Source organism: Symphalangus syndactylus, chromosome 10, assembly GCF_028878055.3.
Source record: "Symphalangus syndactylus isolate Jambi chromosome 10, NHGRI_mSymSyn1-v2.1_pri, whole genome shotgun sequence".
In the NCBI taxonomy this organism is placed as follows: Eukaryota; Metazoa; Chordata; class Mammalia; order Primates; family Hylobatidae; genus Symphalangus; species Symphalangus syndactylus.
Window position 1 is genome coordinate 131533429 of NC_072432.2, and position 21522 is coordinate 131554950.

The window sequence follows — 21522 nt, forward strand, 5'->3', positions numbered from 1 at the left end:
GTAGTCCCAGCTACTTGGAGAGGCTGAGGCAGGAGAATGGCGTGAACCCAGGAGGCGGAGCTTGCAGTGAGCCGAGATCGCGCCACTGCACTCCAGCCTGGGCGACAGAGCGAGACTCCGTCACACACACACACACACAAAAAAGGAATTATCTTCAGAGGGGGAAACTGGGGCACAGAAAGATTTGGGATTAGTCCAAGATGGCCCAGCTAGGTTGCTAAGTGGCAGAGCTGGGATTCAAACACAGGTAGCCTGGTTCTCCAGAATCCACATACATAAAGAGTCCAGCTTTACTGCTTTGCAAGGTAGCCTCAATCTTCACAGTGTCTTGACTTCCCCAGGTGAGGAAGCCCTTCTGGTTCAGCCCTTTGATTCTGTCTAATGGCACCCCCTGCATCCTACCTCCTCCCGTGAGATTCTGAAGTTGGTTGCTTTGGCCTTATCCTCCCCTCCTTCCCTCATTTCCTCAAGCCCATAGCTCATATCAATCATTACCTTACAGTTGAGTGCTTTTAATTATAAAATGCACTCTCCTGCCCCTGCGAGTCCAGCAGGCTCGGCTGTCCAAATGTGGCAGGTGAGAAAATGGGGGAGGTGTTCATTGTGATTGCAGCAGACTCAAGACCAGTAACAATGCCCCGTTTTGGCATTGCACTTAATATTTCATAGGGCCTGCTTCTTCATGTCCAGGTGACTTGTGTTCCTTCCCATTTGAACATGGAAAAATGGCTCCCAAAGTCACAAAACAGGGACAAGCTCTAGAGACTGCATCTGCTGGGTCCTGGCCCCTCCACTGTGTCCAGCTTCTCTTCGAGGGCTCAGTCCAGCCAGCACTGTCACAGCACGTGGGGTGATGAGGGGTGGCCCACTCCAGGTCTGTGCCACTCTGCCTGGGCCACAGGAGACAGCACCCTGCCTCCCCTGTCCTCAGCTCAATCCCCAGCAGTCACCTGACACCTTCTCTTCTCGAGCCCCTCAGAGCCCCTCACCGTTGATTACAGCTTACAGCTGATGACCCCTGATGACCCACTGAGAAGATTAAGAACACAAGGCAAAAGAGCTGGTCCGCCCTCGCCCTTGGGCCACATCCTCAGGACTGCAGAGGGCTCACAAGGGTCCCAGCTTTCAAGTCCTGACTGCTCCAGACCCCCAACACTCCATGACAGCCCCAGCTGGTCTGGAGCCTCTCTACCACCTCCTCTCCCACCCCTGGTTCGGCCACTACCCCAGTTCCACCTCCCCAGTGGAGCCAGTATCCTCACTGCTCCTTTTCCTTTTCTTCCCCTAAATGCCTTTCTCCTTCTCTCTCTCCAATAAGCAATCATCTCCATCACTTTCCTAGGCCTTAAAACTCACTCTTCTGAGACTGGCCAAACTGCATTCTCCACCTCTCCCCAACATGAATGTGCCTTCCCCTAGAGCTGAAAATGTTCATGCCTGTGTCTTGCACTTACTCATGTTGCTGGGGTGCTGGGCTGACGGTAGGTATTTGTATTATCTCTATGTTCTACACTCCAAAGGGCTTAGGGCTTGGATAACTGGCCCCCAACAAAATCCAGGCATCCTCCATTAGCATGATGTCTCAGGGTAGCAATTTCTATCATCTCTATTCCATCTTTTTGATTTCTCGGTTAAGAAAATTAGGAGAGAAAGGCTAAACTCCTCAGCAACATGGGGGAAACTGGTGGTCCAGGAATGTTTACAGTCTTGGTATAAACTCCCCAGAGATAAATGAGGGGGCAATTGTGGGTGGGGGAGGAACTCGGGGTGGCTTTGAAAGCAACTTAAAAGGAGCACAGAACAGCACAGCAGGGCTCCGGGGGCCCTCTGCAGAGGTTTTTTTATTACATTATTTTGGCTTTGAAATGGAACTGAAAACTTACCTTCGGCTGGCAGGACCCGGCCAGAGTGCAGAAGCATCTCACCGAAATCCCAGGTCACAGCTGCCACCCTACAAGGGTTTGGGTGGAGAGAGCCCCAAAAATGTGTTTCTCTCAACTCTCGGAGTCCCAAATAGAAGGAGAGCTGCAAAAATGGGGTGCACAGGTATGTGTGGAAGGAGAGCCAGGAGCACCAAATCAATTAGCAGGGCCTGACACCCAGGGCCAGTGGCGTCCACCAGCCCCCCGACCCAGGGGATTTGGAGAAGGGCTTTTTTTTTTTTTTAAATTGAAGAAAGTGAAAAGAGTAAGAAAGGACATTTTGCATGCAAATGGGCCCCTGCCAGAAGAGCCCATTAAAATGTAAAAACTCCACATTCAGCCTGACAAAACGGTGCAAACTGCTGTGTTTGCCAGAGGGCCGGCAATAAAGCTCACAACAAAGGGGCCAGGGGACAATGGCGGGCTGAATGGCCTCTGCCAGCAGGTCCCCCCGCGCGTTGCCATGGGGACCTCACCGGGGCTTACTAAAGGTATTTCCTGAGGAGAAAGGCCGAGCACACAGGCCCAGGCAGCCCGGCTAATCCTGACAGGAAGCCATGGCCATTCAGCAGCCCAGGGGCTTGGGGCCCAGAGTTTTGTTTTGTTTTTATTAAAAAAAGATTTCGGCCTTTTGTGTGTCCCACCTCGTCACTGTAATTTAGTGCCGAGCCGCCTGCACTAGCCAAAGCCACAGCCAGGACCCTGCACCCGCCCCAAGACCCCCCAAAAACAGATCCTCCCGAGCTGGGCAGCAAGACACGTGTAGAATCCCACTTGGGAATCCCAGGTGGAAAGAGCTATTGGCCTGGAGAGTTATGTGTGGATCTTAAAAGACAGAGGGACTCTGGGTGTCGTAAAGGATAACGCAGCCTGAGAACTGAGTTTGGGGCTCAAGCTTCTATGCACGGGTTCATCTGATGCCTCCTTCAAATCTGTACTTTTTCCCCCTAGGGATTTTGCCACCTTTCTCCAATCAGCACCAGTGTCCCCCACCTCCTCCCTACCTCTCACAATGGGGAGTTCACTACCTCACTGAGAGAAGGACTGTAATTAAGTGATTAACAAAGGAATGCTCCCAAGAGTTGTCTTAAATTTCCCTCCTTCCTCTCTCCCCAACAAAAGTTCTCACCCTATTGTTTACTGATACATTAAGGACAGAGCTGTACAGAAAACTCTTACTACACTCTTTCGCTCAACCTATTCCCAATACACTTTGCTTCTCTCCCTCCTATCTAAACAGGAAGAAAGCATTGCTCTGGAAAGAGGGAAATTCATTCACTCATCCAAGAAGAGCAAAGGTAGATGCCCTGCGGCTGTGGGGGAGGGCCATCCAAGCTCACAGTTCCTAGAAGTTTGTGTCACCATTTCACATTTGGCACCAGAATCCAGCCTTGGCAGATTCAGGGAAGGAAGCCAAGGACACAGCTGGCGGTGGAGACAGAAACTCCTGTGTGACAACTGCCCCCTAGGACACAGTTTAGGGTCAATTAACATTTCCTGAACAACTTGCAAACAGAAAGAGCCATCCCCAATGAAGACTGAAAAATGAGAGGCTCAACTCATCCATTATGACTTGAACCCAAGTCTATCTGTGTTTGTAAAGGCTGTGCTGTTGCACCTAGACCTCCACCCAGAAACATGTTTTGGGCCTGACATTTTAATAGAAACATACAGAGGAAAACATACTATTTCGGAGACATTAAGACTGTGACTAGCAACTGCCCCGATACCTTGGAAAGCTTCTAAGGCCATATTGGGTGGGTCCTATTTTGGGAAAAGAAGTTGGGGCATCTGCACGATAATAGAAAGCTCCCAGGATCTGGTAAGGACCACTTAGGTGGACTGTAAGTTGGGGGGATCTAAATACTCAAGTTGGGCGGGGGGGTCTTCTCCTGCCTTTATTATAATATAAATCACATCCTAAACTCAAAGCAAAGTCCAACTCGTCATCACCTGTGACAGTGCATAAGTAAGAACATCTTCCACCAAGTTGTTAAAGTAGTGTGTGTGTGTGTGTGTGTGTGTGTGTGTGTGTGTGTGTGTGTAGGGGTCCCACTGCTGGAGGGGAGCTCAGACTCTCCCACCACTGGCCCGGAGCCCAGGCCTCCCAGCCATGTGTCTGCAGCTGCGACCTGTCATGCACTTCCTGGTCTGGGTTCTGTAATGGAAAGATCATTAAGAGTGGGGGAGGGTGGAGAGATGAATCAACGGCAAAGAGGTAACCCTGCAGCTCCCACTCTCCACTGAGCTCTGACCTTAAAGTTTGGTCAGGTTCCTTAAGGAAAAGAATGTATCGCCCCCCCCCCACCTCTCCCAGCCGGGGCCTCTCGAACAACCTCCCCTCCCCCAAACTCAGCAGAAATTGTATGGGGAAGGAAACGCCAGCAGCTGGGCAGGGAAAAGTTGCCGCTCCCTAAACTTGCTGATGAATTAGTAGAGGCTTCAGCTGTTTCAGGATGTGTCTTCTGGTCCCCCAAGCCCGCCATGGGTGCTTGAGCTCACAGTTCACCTGGGCTCTCAGCACCCCAAGTGCCTGCCATATCCCCGCAATCCCGTCTCATTCCTGCAATGGTGGGGCTAGGTCACAGCCTCTCCAGAGTGGAGAAAGGAATGGGCTTCATAAAGTTACTTTTTCTCCACCGTAAAGAAATTCGCTTATGGTTTTACATGATGAGACAAAAGACAATAAAACATCCTTTGAAAATGAAAAGGTGTAGAATAGTGGTTACCAAGGGGCTGGAAGAGGGGTGAAGGGGAAGTTAGCGTTGAACAGGTAGGGTGTCAGGGAAGGTGAAATGGATGGTGGTGATGGCTACACAACGTGAATAAACCTAATGCTACAGACCTGTACACTTAAAAATGGTGAAAATGCACCACAAAGAAATGATAAATATTTAAAGTGATGGATACAATACAGCAATTACCATGATTTGGTCATTACATAATATGTGCGTGGATCAAAACATCATACTGTACCCGACGATTATACATAGCCATTACGCGTCAATTACAAATTTAAAAATTGGCCGGGCACAGTGGCTCACACCTCTAACTCCAATACTTCAGGAGGCTGAGGTGGGAGGATTGCTTGAGTCCAGGAGTTAGAGATCAGCCTGGGCAACAAAGTGAGACCTCATCTCTACAAAAAAAAAAAAAAAAAAAAAATGAACAAAATTAGCCAGGCATGGTAGCGTGCACCTGTAGTCCCAGCTACTTGGGAGGCTGAGGTGGGAGGATCTCTTGAGCCCAGGGGGTCGAGGCTGCAGTGAGTTGAGATAGCAACACTGCACTCCAGCCTGGGTGACAAAGTGAGACCCTGTCTCAAAAACATTACATAATCAATTAACAAAAATAAAAATAGTTAAAATGGTTAATTTTATGTTACATATATTTTACCACAATAAAAGAATTAGATGGCGCTGGGCTTGGTGGCTAACGCCTGTAATCCCAGCACTTTGGGAGGCTGAGGCAGGCGGATCACATGAGGTTAGGAGTTCGAGACCAGCCTGACTAACATGGAGAAACCCCGTGTCTACTAAAAATACAAAGTGAGCCAGGTGTGGTGGTGAATGCCTGTAATCCCACCTACTCGGGAGGCTGAGGCAGGAGAATTGCTTCAACTCAGGAGGTGGAGGTTGCAGTGAGCTGAGATCACGCCATTGCACTCCAGCCTGGGCAACAAGAACAAAACTCTGTCTCAAAAAAAAAAAAAAAAAAAAAGAATCAGGTGGTAACGGTAGTAGGCAGCATTAGTTTATTAAAAACATTCTTACTTGGCAAAAAAGTTGATGATGCTTTGTTGGTTCCAAAAATTTTGGAGGAAATTTTACTGGCCTATGAAATCTAAAAATCTGGGACCACTGGTCTATTCCACGAATTTCCAGGAGAACTTGGACCCAGAGACTGCTTCATTCACATCCCATCCATCCATACACCAGACATTCATCCTTCAGTCTCACTTTTATGCACACGACATGAATGTTGAGCATTTAGTACTCTCAGTTTTAAGAAATTAAAAACATGGTTCGGGTTTTTTTTTTCCTTTGAGACAGGGTCTCACTCTGTAGCCCAGGCTAAAGAACAGTGGCATGATTTCAGCTCACTGCAGCCTCTACCTCCCCTTCTCAAGTGATCCCCCCACCTCAGCCCCCCAAGCAGCTGGGAGTATAGGCACGTGCCACCACGCCTGGCTAAATATCACTGCAGATCTAGAACAATCCTGGGAAAAGAGCCCTTACGCTCAGCAAAGTCAGTATTCCCCATGTCCTACTAGAAGAGGGAGAGTACACTTTGAGGTCCTTGTAAAACCATTTAGTCCCAAACTCAGCTTGAGCCACAGGTAGTTGTCACTGGCTGGATCCAGCCAGAGAGAGTACCTGAAGAAATCACTCAGATGACAGCTGATCACTTACTGTGTGGCCTCAGGCAAGTCACCTCCCCTCTCAAGCCTCAGCTTCCTCCACCGTAAAATGAAAAGGCTGACTGACCCTGTCTCAGCCCTAACCAATGTCCTGTTTCAGCTGGGTCTTGTGAGATGACAGAGGGGCATCGCTTACTGACATCCCTTTCCGTGCCCATCGTGAGCACAAAGCTCCCTCTGATGTGAGGCAAGTGAAGAGCCCTCAACTGAACTGTCCTTCAGAAAAAACGATTCTGTGTTGGTCTCAGGGCTCCGGCCACCAGCACCTTTAATAAATGCTTCTCCTCTTCACCTCTTCTCCCTGGCCTGGGGTGCTTCTCCATAATCTAAGGCTGGCAGAAAGCCCAGCTATACATGGAGGATTCACTTTAGTGTCATCTTTTGATGGTCATGATATATTACCCCATGAGAACGGCTAGGCCAATAAATTTTTTAAATGCATTGGGAGTTTGGGGGAGTGAAGAAGGGCTAAAATTATAAAATAAACATCACTTTCAAGTGCATATCAGGCATTCATACAGTCTCAATGAAATTGACATTTCATTTTTTGGGGAACGGAGTCTCGCTCTGTTGCCCAGGCTGGAATGCAGTGGTGCAATCTTGGCTCACTGCAACCTCCGCCTCCTGGATTCAAGTGATTCTCCTGTCTCAGCCTCCAGAGTAGCTGGGATTACAGGCACCTGCCACCGCACCCGGCTATTTTTTTTTTTTTTTTAATATTTTTAGTAGAGACACTCACTATGTTGGCCAGGCTGGGCTTGAACTCCTGACCTCAGGTGATCCACCCACCTCAACCTCCCAAAATGCTGGGATTACAGGTGAGCCACTGTGCCCGGCCGCAACTGACACTTCAAATCATGACTACCCAAGTTTTGAATGCCTTAACTTCACTCAGTAGTTAGTAAAGGAACCTGACTCTTCTAAGGTTCAAAAGCTACTTCCTAAAACCTAAGGAAAATAAATCTTAATTCCAAAAGTAAACTCTGGAGTTTGACACCAGAGGAACAGAAGGACACCTCTGAAGGGCTGGAGTGCTGATCAGCAGCATTCTAAAGGCAGTGGTAATTGACTGAAAGCTGTGGCAGAGCAGGAGAGCATTCCAGGAAAAGGGTGTCCTTCCTTCCTAGGGAAGCTCTTAGATCACTTCCCTGTTCACATCCTTCTCCTCCCCCATGCCTCCAAGGCAAACTGACTCAGCCCTCTCCCACCCTTTTTTTTTTTTTTTTTTTTAAGAGGAAGTCTTGCTATGTAGCCAGGCTGGAGTGTGGTGGCACAATCTAGGCTCATCGCAACCTCTGACTCCCTGGTTCAAGCGATTCTCCTGTCTCAGCCTCCCGAGTAGTTGGGATTACAGGTGCCCGCCACCACACCTGGCTAGTTTTTTGTGTTTTCGTAGAAACAGGGTTTCACCGTGTTGCCCAGGCTGGTCTCAAACTTCTGAGCTCAGGCAATCAGCCCGCCTCGGCCTCCAAAAGTGCTAGGATTACAGGTGTGACCCACCACACCAGGCCTAGGTGATCCTCCTGCCTTAGCCTCCCGAGTAGCTGGGATTACAGGTGCCCACCACCACGCCCAGGTTAATTTTTTGTATTTTTTTAGAGATGGGGTTTATGCCATGTTGCCCAAGTGGGTCTTCTGAGATCACTCTATTTGCCCACCTCGGCCTCCCAAAGTGCTGGGATTACAGGTGTGAGCCACTGCGCCTGGCCCTTCTTCATTATTTAAAAAATACACTAGTAGCCTCAAAGAAATGTTAATGCCCCAGCCTCTGAAGCTTTTGATATGTTTACTTCCATTCATCAGAGATTGTCGGACCACATCCATATTAGAAGCAATCTAGTTTATGTGCCCAGGCAATACCCATACCACACATTCTAGACTAACTGTGACCTATAAAGATAACCCAGGAATTGGATCTGACACCTTGGGAACCTTCTCCAAGTAGGTCTCTGGCAACAGTGGAAATGGCAGTGTCCATGCGGATTTTGTTCCATTGATTATTTTAGGCTAGGGAACCTTGTTCATTAAGGCAACTCACAGACCTGTGACTGATATGTAACCTCTCTACAGAATGCCACAGGAGACACTACTGCAAGCAGACACACACACACACACCTGACAAAGGGAGGGGATGCCTGACTCCTGTGAGACAAAGAGGGCTGAGCCAGCAATGTTTACATTCAGAAGTTGGTCCACCTGGATTTTGTGGGGAAACCCAATTTGCTATAGAAGAATAGCGTAATACAATGGAAAAAAAATACTATAGCAGAACCACCTGAGTTTAAATCTTAGTTTCACCCCTCACCCACTATATAAACTTAAGATAGGTTACTTAATCCCTCAAACCTCAATTTCCTCATCTGATTATGGGCGTAAAACCTATGTCTATGGAATCATTGTAAAAATGGGAAAATGTCAAGCACGCCGTGTGGAGATGATATTTATTATTATTATTATCACTTTTGAGACAGAGCCTTGCTCTGTCGCCCAGGATGGAGTGCAGTGGTGCAATCTCAGCTCACTGCAACCTCCACCTCCTGGGTTCAAGCTATTCTCCTGCCTCAGCCTCCTGAGTAGCTGGGACTACAGGTGGCCGCCACCATGACCGGCTAATTTTTGTATTTTTAGTAGAGAAGGGTTTCGCCATGTTACCAAGGCTGGTCTCAAACTCCCGACCTTAAGTGATCTGCCTGCCTCGGCCTCCCAAAGTGCTGGGATTACAGGTGTGAGCAATTGCCCCTGGCTGGTATTTATTATTATATTTGAAAAGACATTTACTGGTATAATCTTTTGGGGGATATTTGGTATAGTGGTGCAATAGTGATAAAATCAAAACTTAAAACAAATGGAACTATCCTTGGATACATGGACAGATTTTATTTCTAAGAGTATGTTCTATTGAATGCAAACTATTAAAAATAACCTAAATGCCCAAATGTAGAGAACTGGATCAATTTTGTACACCCACACAATGGAATATTATGTAGTCCTTAAGCATAATGAAAAACATTATCTGTATGGCTCTGAATGCTGATATCAGTCACAAAACATCGTATACAGTATAAATCCTAATTCTGAAAAGTCAGGTTTACATAAATGCAAGAAAAAAGTCTAAAACAATAAATTCAGTTAACAGTGATTGCTTTTGAATGATGGAATTATCGGAGTTTTCCTTTTCCTCTTTACAGGTCTGTATTTTCTGAATTTTGAAAGGTGAACCCAGATTATCTAACAAAACACCAATTTTTTTTTTTTTTTTTGAGACGGAGTTTCGCTCTTTTGCCCAGGCTGGAGTGAAGTGGTGCGATCTCGGCTCACTGCAACTTCTGCCTCCTGGGTTCAAGTGATTTTCCTGCTTCAGCCTCCTGAGTAGATGGGATTATAGATGCGTGCCACCACACCTGGCTAATTTTTGTATTTTTAGTAGACACAGGGTCTCGCCATGCTGGCCAGTGCTGGGATTACAGGAGTGAGCCACCGCGCCCGGCCTAAACACTAATGTTTTTAAAAGAGTGATAAAGATATACTTGCTGACTATACAGCACTTTGCTCTAGTGGAGTAAACAGACATCTATTAAAAACTCCACATAATGTGAGGCAGAGTAAAGTTAAGTGTTAGAATGAAAGTTAAAAAGAGGCCAGGCGTGGTGGCTCACGCCTGTAATCCGAGCACTTTGGGAGGCTGAGGCAGGTGGATCACTTGAAGTCAGGAGTTCAAGACCAGACTGGCCAACATGGCGAAAACCTGTCTCTACAAAAAATACAAAAATTAGCTGGGCATGGTGGTGGGTGCCTGTAATCCCACCTTCTCTGGAGGCTGAGGCAGAAGAATCGCTAGCATCTGGGAGGCAGAGGTTGCAGTGAGCCAAGATCGTGCCACTGCACTCCAGCCTGGATGACTGAGCAAGACTACATCTCAACAGGGCATGGTGGCTCATGCCTGTAATCTTAACACTTTAGGAGGCTGAGGCCAGAGGATCGCTTGATCCCAGGAGGTCAAGGCTGCAGTGAGCCATGATCACTCCACTGTACTCCAGCCTGGGCAACAGAGTGAGACTATGTCTCAGGAGAAAAAAAAAAGACAGAAAAAAGAAAAAAAGGGGTAATTAATTTGGAGATGGGGAAGGCTTCAAAAGGGAGGTGGCCCTAAGTTAAGCTTTAATCTAAACCCAAGCTAAACCTTAAACTAAGATTTGAGCAGGAATTATAAAAAGTGAAAAGGAAGAAAAGGACAAGAACAGATATTTCCAGCTAAGGGACCAGGATAAAACAATGTTTAAAGTATACATTGCATTTATGGAAAAAGGAAGAGACCTGCTTGACTAGATGAATGAATAAATGCATGAGTGAAAAAAAATCAGTGAATGAATGGACCATCAGCCAGAGGCTAGTTTTTGATCCTAGAGAAAAGTGAGGAAGGGCTAAGCTCTGAATTCAACGTTCACTGTTGGTTAACTCTTAGAAACCTCAGTGTTGCTGTTTCTGATCTCTTTCCCTGCCCAACCTCGTAACCACTAAGTCCACCCTTTGCGGAACTCCTTGTCCCTCTCACCCACTTCAGGCTCCATGTGTCTCCATGTCCAGGGCCTGGGAACACAAATGGCACAGCGCCCCCCACCCCCCGCCACCATCCTCCTTTTACACAACCCATCCCGGGAGGCTCAGCCACGCCACACCATGTGAACGAGGGGAGGGTGTAGAATTTCAAGCTCTGCCAGGGTGTATCTTTCTCAGTGCCCGAAACCAACTACACGGAGCCCTCACCCCACAGCCCCTATTTTGCAGGGCACAAATGCTTTACATGAAGGCAGTAGATACCTGTTTGGCAAGTGGAAAGGCAAGAATTATTGTGAGCCAAGAAACAGGAGAAGGGAGGGAACTCTGAGGGTAGAAGTTCAATGTCTCTTGGTGCCACACTGGCAATGCTAAGAGGCAACAGGCCCATTACCGGGGAGGAGGGGTTCGGGCAATTGGCCCTGCTACTTGGCTGCCACCAGCTGTAAGTCAGAGCAAACCCCAAGGTCAGAAGTGGCCCAGACTCCAGCAGGCTTCTCCTAGGAGGAAACAGTTTGGGATTTAGCCCAGGCCCTTCAGATCCAGGTAGGTCAGTTAGCTTTCAGCTTAATTATTTAGGGTGCAGTGGGGCTGGGCAGCATGGTGGGTGGGGAGAAGGGATTGCCTGCAAGTTGGTCAAAGAGCCAGGCCCAGGAGAAAGGCCTGGGCTGTCCCATTCAGGAGCCCAGGAGAATGAGAGCAGCTGGACTTCTCCGGTCAACAGGGAAAAAGCTGTTTCACTTCCAAGCCTCAGGGAAGGAAGAAAGAGGCAAAGGTGGTGTCTACAGGGTGAGTTGGAGCCCCCAGTGGCCCCGGAGGAATGAGGCATTGTGAAAACAGGGCCAGCTGCTGGTCGGGCTCTCTGACCCCAGACCTCGCCCTCCCGGATAATGACTCCCCAGGACTCACTTCTCCCAGGGCCATCCATCACCGCCCAGACACAAGCCATCACTCACTGCTTCTGCCTGGCCAGGAGCAAACACCCCTCCGTGCTGGGGCCACAGGCTCCCAAAGAATCCCTGACGCTGTCTCTCCAGTTCCTGCTGACCCGACTCCAGGTAGTCACAGGAACCAGGTGATGGAAACCCTGACAGAGTCTTTGTTTGGGATCCCTCCCTTCCCCCACTGGCAGCAAGATCTCTGGACAGCCATTTGTTCTTCCCTGAGAAATTCCTCCTCCCTGACTTCAGGGAGCGGGCCTGGCAGAGCCAGAGTGGAAAATCAGTGAAGCTAATGGTGTAGCAATGCAGAAGCCGGAGCCAAGAACACAGCCTCGGAGTGGCTTTGCTGCGCTCACTCCAGCTTGGTCAAGAGGGCCACGTGAGCGTCCTCACATTCTCTCACAGGCCAACGGCTAGGTCCTCCCTCCCCAGCTCTGAACACTTGCAAACACCCCTTCCAGGCACTGGAGCCACCTCTCCAGGGGAAGTGGGACAGAGCTGATCCTCTGGGGAAACCTGTTATGAGCTTAGCACCTTGCAGATTTCTAGAGGCCTAAATCCTCCACCCTTGTTCTCAAGTGGGTCATCTGACATCACCTTTTGCTCCATGGAATTCCACTCGCCTTCTGGCAGGGGATGAAGAAACTGCTCTTACCATCCAGGGTGAATGAGAAGCAAACAAGTTCTTTTCATTATAAGAAATTATGCTGGAGATGGGGTGGGAGTAGGGGAGGGTCCTGCCTATGTCCCAAGGCAGCCTTGGGACACAGGACCACAGCCCAGTGTAGATGCTAGACTACAGGTCTGTCCCACTACCGAACCTGTAGTACCTATTTGAGACTCTCCCTGCAGCCAGGCTGAAATGCACACCCCTTTGGGCCAAAGACAGCTGAAGATGCCCAGGGATGGAGGAGCTGTAAGGGCCCTATGATTTGAGGTTAGGCAATGGCTCTGGCACCACGCACAGCCTCTCTCCCATAGGTGCAGGTTTCTGCAAAACACAGAGACAAAGCCCCTCTTTGTGGTGCACACAGGGCATCCAGGGGGCTTGAGGCCAGAATGGAAATGTGCGGTTTTTCCATTAAGCACAACCTCTCCCCCGTCTAACAAGCCACCAGACTCAAATCTGGGTGGGTGGGAGGAGCTGTAAAACTCAGCCCATTAAATCACTTATGAGCTGCAGGTTTTCTGAGCACTGGGGTGTTTAACCCACAGTACTGCTGAAAAGGGGGCAGGACCCCCACCCCAACTGCCAGCAGTGGCCTTGCAAGCAGTGTTGCACTCACTCACTGGCTTTCCCCACCAAGACTTGACTTAATGCAAAAGACAGACAAATGCACCCTCTGCAAGCTCAGAATGTTGGTGCTTATCATCTGAAACTGGCTTCAGTCTTTCCGAACAACTCCCTCACCACTCTCAAAGCCTGATCTGAAACAAGCTGAGGCTCTGTAAGATCCCAAACCAAAGGAGGGGAAGGAGAGGGAGAGGGGAGGGAGGCTGGTTTTCCTGGAACCCTTATTAAATCAACTTTCCAAGGACAGCCAGAAACTCCAGGCCCTCCCCAATCCCTCAGGAGCACTTGCAGACTGAGGGGCGTTGGCACTGCGCTCAGTGGGGAGGGGCTCCCGAGACACACACACACACACACACACACACACACACACACACTCTTAAAATCACAGCAAGGCCTTTTAAATGGGGAAAACTCTGTGAACAGGGTTTTGGGTGGTTTGCTCTCACCTTTTGGACGCAGCCCTTAATACATAGATTATAATGTGTTTTTTCTTTTTTTTAAAAGACAGGGTCTCCTTCTGACACCCAGGCTGGAGTGCAGTGGCTTGATTATAGCTCACTGCAGCCTCAACTCCTGGGCTCAAGCAACTCTCAAGCAATTCTCCCATCTCAGCCTCCTGAATAACTAGGACTGCCGATGTGTACCACGTTACCCAGGTAATTTTTAAAATTTTTAGAGATGGGGTCTTGCTATGTTGCCCAGGCTGGTCTGGAACTCCCGGGCTCATGCAATCCTCCTGCATCGGCCTCCTATAGTGCTGAGATTACAGGTGTGAGCCACTGTGCTCACCCTGTGATTTTTTTTTAAGACAACAGCAGCATTGGCCAGGCATGGTGGCTCACACCTGTAATCCCAGCACTTTGGGAGGCCGATGTGGGCGGATCACTAGGTCAGGAGATCAAGACCATCCTGGCCAACATGGTGAAACCCCGTCTCTACTAAATATACAAAAAGAACTAGCTGGGCGTGGTGGCATGCGCCTGTAATCCCAGCTACTTGGGAGGCTGAGGCAGGAGAATCACTTGAACCCAGGAGGTGGAGGGTGCAGTGAGCCAAGATCGTGCCACTGCACTCCAGCCTGGCGACAGAGTGAGACTCCGTCTCAAATAAATAAATTAATTAATTAAAAAATAGCAGCATTATTATTTAATAATCAGCAGGCCCAAGACTACGCAATATACTTTACACCTACAAGGTTCCTTACAGCTTACAAAGCATGAAGCCAGATCTCCCCTTAGAATGTCCTGGGCACAGCAGTTCTCTGTTCTGTCACAAAGCTCATGAGACACAGGCTATGTGAAAGCACCACACTCACACTGAGACGGGGGCTTACTCCACCAAATGGAGACCTGGGGCTTGTTCTCCAAGTGCAAGGGCTTTCCGTTGCTGTGTCCCATGAAACAACATGCTCCTCGCCATGTGCCATCTCCCCTGGAGGCCCAGGAAAAGGGACCCACAATGGCCATTGACTGCTCATGGCCTACGGACCAGGCAATGTCCTATGAGCTCTGCAGACATGCTCATCTGATATTCACAATGACCTTATGAGCACACATTCATTATCAATGTATTTTATAAAAGGGCACAAAGAGGAACTTTCCCAAGAGCCAACAGTCAGTAAGGTGTGGAGCCAAAATCGAAACCAGGGCAGTCCAAGGAAAATGTGTGCCCACCCAGGCTTGCACATGAAGGTTCACAGCAGTTTTATTACAATAGCCCAAACTGTTAACCCAAATACAGGTGACTCAACAAATACGGGACGGACTGCAAACGGGCATGAGGGGAATTTTTGAGGGTGATAAAAATGCTTCATCTCTGACTGGGGTACTAGTTATACGGGATGTAGACATTTATCAAAACACATCAAACTATGCACTTAAAACAGCTGTATTTTATAGTGGGTAAGTTATACCTAAATTAAGTTGGTTTGGCCAGGTGTGGTGGCTCACACCTACAGTCCCAGCACTTTGGGAAGCTGAGGTGGGCAGATCACTTGAGGTCAGGAGTTCAAGGCCAACCTGGCCAACATGGTGAAACCCATCTCTACTAAAAATATAAAAATTAGCCAGGCATTGTGGTGAGCACCTGTAATTCCAGCTACTTAGGAGGCTGAGGCAGGAGAATCGCTTGAACCTGGAAGGCAGAAGTTGCAGTGAGCCAAGATCATGCCACTGCACTCCAGCCTGGGCAACAGAGCGAAACTCTGTCTCTTAAAACAAACAAAGAAACAAAAAAACCAGCTGATCTTAAACTCCTAGGCTCAAGTGATCCTCCCGCCTCTGCCTCCCACAGTACTGGAATTATAGGCGGGAGCCACTGTGCCTTTGCCAATTAAGTTGACTTTTAAAAAATGGTCATTTAATGTCAGTCTTCCTGGGTACATGGCTCCTAAGAGCCCCATCCACCTCTCTTACTCCCTTTCTTCTGTTCACAGGGCCAGTACTTTGTCCTCATCAAGATCTTCAGCCCCCCAGGTTCCAGCCTCCACCCTGCCCCAGCAGCTTCCGTGAACCCCCTCCTCTACTAGCACCCCCACCCCGGCCCTAAAGTTCCTTATACTTATCCCGTCGGGCTGGCTCACAAGCAGCCAGGCCCGAGATCCACATCGCCCCTCCTGGGCTGCAAAAAAAAGAAAGTACTTCAGGCTCCATTATAAATTCACATTCTCAAACCCCAACCAGGTCCTCGCTACTCTTTCACTCCTTTATGGCTGTCTACAATTGGCGGATTCAAATCTCAACTCCCCTCAAACCATCCACTCTGACTCACTCCCTTTACACTCTCATCTCAGTCTCCAGTTGCCCACAGTTGACACTCAACCTACTTAAACCCACAGATGCTATTGCTGTAGTGTCTTTACTACTTTTTCCTTCCTCTATCATCTCCCAGTCCCCATCCTGGTCAGTACCTGCACTTCCTCTAGCCAGACACTCAAAATAACCTTCAACCTCATCCTTCTGGCAGTAGCAGTGGCAGCAATAGCAACTACTAACACCTTACATGGAAGTGCTTCATCTGGATTACCCCACTTAACCCTTTATTATTTATCCCTGTTTTACAGATGAGCAAACTGTGACGTATGGTGTTTGAGTAGTTTGTTGAAGTAAATAATGCAGCTATCAAGTGGCAGAGCAGGATGCAAACACAGGTGCACCTCACTCTCTCCTCCTAGCCACCCACACTCAGCTGCCAAATTAACTTTCTGAAAGCTGATCGTGTCACTACTTGCTCAAAACTTTTTAAGTTTCCCAGCATCTACCCATTTAAGTCTAGTTTTCTTTTCTTGGTTTTTTTTTTTTTTTTTTTTTTTTTTTAAGATAGAGTCTCACTCTGTCACCCAGGCTGAAGTGAAGTGGTGTGATCATGGCTCACTGCAACCTCTACCTCCCAGGTTCAAGTGATCCTCCCACCTCAGCCTCCCTAATAGCTGGGACTACAAGCATGTGCCACCACACCTGGCTAATTTTTCTATTTTTTGTAGACACAGGGTCTCATGATGTTGCCCAGGCTGGTCTCAAACTTTTTGGCTCAAGCAATCTTCCTGCCTCGGCTTCCCAAAGTGTTGGGATTACCAGCATAATCCACGCCTGGCCTAAATATAGTTTTCTTTTTTTTTGAGACGGAGTCTCGCTCTGTCGCCCAAGCTGGAGTGCAGCGGCACAATCTCGGCTCACTGCAAGCTCTGCCTCCCGAGTTCACGCCATTCTTTTGCCTCAGCTGGAGACTGGAGCTGGAGTAGCTGGGACTACAGGCGCCCGCCACCACGCTCGGCTAATTTTTTTGTATTTTTAATAGAGATGGGGTTTCACCGTGTTAGGCAGGATGGTCTTGCACTCCTGACCTTGTGATCCGCCTGCCTCAGCCTCCCAAAGTGCGGGATTACAGGCGTGAGTCACCGCGCCCGGCCCAAAGTATAGTTTTCTTAGCAGGGCTTATAAGCCTTCCATATGCTAACTCAATCTAATTTTTCCAAGTGTTGCTTCCCAGAGCTACCTACTCACCAGGCAAACCGTTCTCCATAAACCATATACATGCTGCCTCTGAACACTCATGCTGTTCAATCTGGAGGGCCCTTCATTTTTCCCCTTCTGAACTCAAGCCCATCTCAGGTGCTCTCTGCTCCCCTTCCTCTGCATTCCCACCACCTTTGGTCGTAACTTCACTGGGTGGTTTGCGCACAGTCCGTCTTGTGTTACTTATCCCTGTACTTGCCCATCCCCTCCTGACCATAAACTCCCTGTGGGCAGACACAGTCTCTCCCACTTTGGGTCTCCACCGTGCTCCAGCTCAGACCTTGCCTTCAGTTCTGTTACTGACAGCAACATGAATATGCCTGCTCTAGCCACTGCACCTTCTATAAAGTCTCACACAACTTTCCCTGTTCATCCCCAACTCCATCCAGAGGACACATACTCTCACCCACCACTCATCATTCAAATGAGTCCCTGACCAGCTGAGTGGCAGCCTTTTACACACAGCCACCCCATCACGGGCACCTCCAACCTTTCACCCACTGTGTGTCAACCTTCTCTGTGTGACCAGCCAGAGTCACGAACCGCACTATCCTCTGGCAGCAGAACTGCTCATACATTAGTTTTCAAAGTCCCATGAAAGCTATGCTGTACCTATAATCTCCCAAGAGGCCTTTTCACAGCTCACACAGATCCCAAGAATGGTGGGGTAAGTCCCTCCTGTTACCGATGATGGCTCTGAATTTCCAACATGCCACAGGTCTCCATGCCCCTTCATGCTTCCTGGGTCTCAATCACTTCAAAACCCCTCAAACAGTACCTATCCAAAGCAAACCGCTTGGCAGGCCCCCAAACAGAACCTGTGAGACACAGTTAAGGATAGGAAAATGCAGGCATGGAGCCATGACTGCTGACCCCTACAGAAGATGTCTTTTTTTCACCCAGGCTGGAGCGCAGTAGTGCAATCATAATTCACTGCAGCTTCAACTCTTAGGATCATGCGATCTTCCCGTCTCAGCCTCCTGAATAGCAAGTAGCTGGGACCAGCAGCGTGCACCACCACACCCAGTTAATTTCCTTTTTTTTGTAGAGATGGGGTCTCGCTATATTGCCTAGGCTGATCTTGAACTCCTGGCCTCAAATGATCCTCTTGCTTAGCCTCCCAGAGTGCTGGGGTTACATGTGTGACCCACCATGCCTGGCGAAGATGTGGCTTTGGAACAATTTTCTAGAAGCCAGAGGTCTTTAGCAAGCTCTCACCTCCTACAACATCCCCTGTACTCCGACCCAAGTTCCACACGCAAATTCAAAGGTCATTCTCTCCCCATTGCCCCACCAGCTGCATTTTATACATCACCTATGTTAAAGTGTGACACTAGGGTCGTAATCAGATATTCTTTCTTCAGAGAGAGAAAAGCATAAATTACCCCCAACAAACATGTCATCTCAGGTAAATGGATGTTACCAGCCTTTATGACCCCAGCCTGTGATGAAGTCAGTTACGTTTATATCCAGACCAGAACCAACCCAGATATCTTCAGAGTTTCTCCTATAGGAAGGGAGTTCTTTGCTCCACCTGGGAAGCAGCCTTCCCTGTTGACCGCATCACCTGCAACCATATCACTTCCCTCCCAGCCCATCCTGTTCCCAAGGCCCAGGAGTCCAGGCTGCCCCCAGCCAGCACCTTACCTTGTTCAGGCAAGGTCGGGGACGGCCTAGCGGTGCAGAGTGTGGCTGTGACCAGCACAGCCCAGAAGAGGAGGCACTTCCAGCTCCACATCCCAGTTCTGCAGTTAGAGGTTGGTGACAAGGCTCCACATCTCCATGGATACTCCACAGTGAGCTCAATCCTCCTTTTCAAACTGACCCTGAGGAAAGGAAAAAAAACCCAAAAGTTAGGAGGGTCTAGGTAGGGGAGGGGCAGGGAGAAACAGAAGGTAAAGCATGCCACGTGGTGGCTGCTTCAAGTGTGGACTTACTAAGGCGTCCAGAAGAAAATTGTGAAGCTACCCCAACAATGAATTAGATTATAGGTCCTGGCTTGGTGCGGTGGTGCACCCTGTAATCCTAGCACTTTGGGAGGCTGAGGCGGGAGGATCACTTGAGGCCAGGAGTTTGAGACCAGCCTGGCCATGGCGAAACCCCGTCTCTACTAAAAATACAAAAATTACCCAGGCGTGGTGGCACGCACCTGTAGTCCCAGTTACTTCGGAGGCTGAGGCAGGAGAATCGCTTGAACCCGGAAGGCGAAGGATGCCGTGAGCTGAGATTGCACCACTGCACTCCAACCTGGGTGACAGAGCGAGATTCTGTCTCAAAAAGAGAGGTTATAGGTCTTAATTGGACAGAGGGATGCTTTAGTTCAATTCTACAGCTACGTTTTGAGTGCAGATTATGTGCAAACCTGGGAATACCATCATGAGGTTTTCTGAGGTATAAACTTCAAGGTAGTATGTGCTACAAAGTGAATGGTCTCATGAAAGTCCCAAATAGTTCTGCCCTTTTGTGGGAAACAGTTTTACAAAGTGTGCTACAATTGCAGGAGGCTTGAGCATGCCCATGGCTCCCCAGCATAAGATTTCACTCTGCCCAGGCCAGGTGCGGTGGCTCACACCTGCAATCCCGGCACTTCGGGAGGCTAAGGTGGGCAAATCATTTGAGGTCAGGAGTTTGAGACCAACCTGGCCAACGTGGTGAAACCCCATCTCTACTAAAAATACAAAAATTAGCTGGGCATAGTGGTACACACCTGTAATCCCAGCTACTCAGGAGGCTGAGACAGGAGAATTGCTTGAACTCAGGAGGCAGAGGTTGCAGTGAGCCGAGAGCACGGCACTGCACTACAGCCTAGGTGACAGAGTGAGACTCTGTCTCAAAAAATTAAAAAAAAAAAAAAAAATTTAAAAAAGACCACTCCACCTAGGGCCAACCAGTCCCTCTGGTGAGAAATAAGGGGCAATGAAGAATCATGGAACAAGCTAAGGACCAGTAAATGGAAGCCAAGTACAGAGATAACTGGTTAGTAGCTGCTGGACTCGATGCTCAACTCCCCGACCTATGCAATGAAGCAGCTGAAATAAATGACCTCCTGGGTACTTTCTTTTTGTCTCTAAAATTGTATGAATCACATCCGTAGTCCTACCAGCCTCCCTTGCAGAGAGAAGAAAACCCTCACCAGCCTAAAAGTGTAGAGCCAGGGGGGATCCAGTTCTCCCTGATGCTGGTGACACCTGATGGAAGGTGACAAGTGATGTCTGACAGATATGAGTCCAGAAGTTGCGGGGGGCAAGGGGGCCTGGGAGGTCCCACTGCAGAACCAAGGTCTATTGCAAGCACTGAGTCAAAGATGGCTCACACTGGCCCCAGTTAAAAGAATAGAATCTGCAGCCCTTTACCCTTCTCAGGTCTGGAGGAGTGAAACTTAAAACTCCCCAGGGTCTTAAAGAACAGATCATAGCTGTTAATATTTACCAAGTGACAAGACTTTCTGGGCACTGTCAGGGCTACGTGGGGGTGACCATCTCTATTTTCCAGGTGGCTTCTGTCCTAAATGCTCCAGGGAGCCATCCAAGTTATTCAGAGAATCTACTTCCCCGGAACATGCCCTAATGTGGTACTTCAGCCCTGCCTCCCCCGAGCCAGGCAGGGCCCCTCGCAAGTGAGTCAGTGCTGGCTGGCAGAAAAGCCCCTGGATTCTTGGCTTCGTTCACATGCGCTTGGCCAGCGGGATACACATGCCACACCACGAGCTCCCTCCCAAGGCTTACTAAAATGTTTTAATGATTTCAAATCAAAAGAGAAGTCAACATTTCTCTTTCATTTTTCTACATTTACGAAAGGAATCAGAAAATAGAAACTGAAATGAATACTGAACACCCACTATGTACCAAGGATGCCCTAAGTAGAATTAATTTAGAATTATAGTGAGGAATTAATTCATTCCTCACTATAAACTTATGGGGGATAAGTTTTATTATTCCTTTTAAGCAATGGAGAAACTGGGGCTCAAAGAGGTTAAGTACTTTACCCAAAGAAATGTAGCTAGCATGTAATAGTGCCGCAAGTTTTTGAATATTAGAGGATAGGGTGGGAGGAAGTAAATAAGGGATTGATCAAGCCTGACTCCGTCTGATGCAAACTCAATTTATCCAAACCAAGTAGATAAGGGCAAATCCAAGGTAACTCTGGTAACAAAAGAGCCTTGATTTGCAGTTCCATTGGTCAAAAGACAGACCCTTGTGCCAGGGCATGGTGGCTCACACCTACAATCCCAGGACTTTGGGAGGCTGAGGCGGGCATATCACCTGAGGTGGGGAGTTGAGACCAGACTGGCCAACATGGTGAAATTCCTCGTCTACTAAAAATACAAAAATTAGCTGGGTGTGGTGGTGCACGCCTGTAATCCCAGCTACTCAGGAGA

At 48.6% G+C, this 21522-nt stretch overlaps 1 protein-coding gene across 4 annotated transcripts in view; it reads right to left on the bottom strand.

The window, feature by feature from the left end:
* FGFR1 (fibroblast growth factor receptor 1) overlaps positions 1-21522 on the bottom strand; it is a 57625-nt gene that overhangs the window by 27533 nt on the left and 8570 nt on the right. For all 4 annotated transcript variants that reach the window (XM_055296002.2, XM_055296003.2, XM_055296005.2 and 1 more), the window contains exon 2: positions 18792-18970. In XM_055296002.2, the coding sequence (XP_055151977.1) occupies positions 18792-18882 (91 nt within the window). In that variant the 5' untranslated portion in view covers positions 18883-18970. The remainder of the gene's footprint in view (positions 1-18791; positions 18971-21522) is intronic.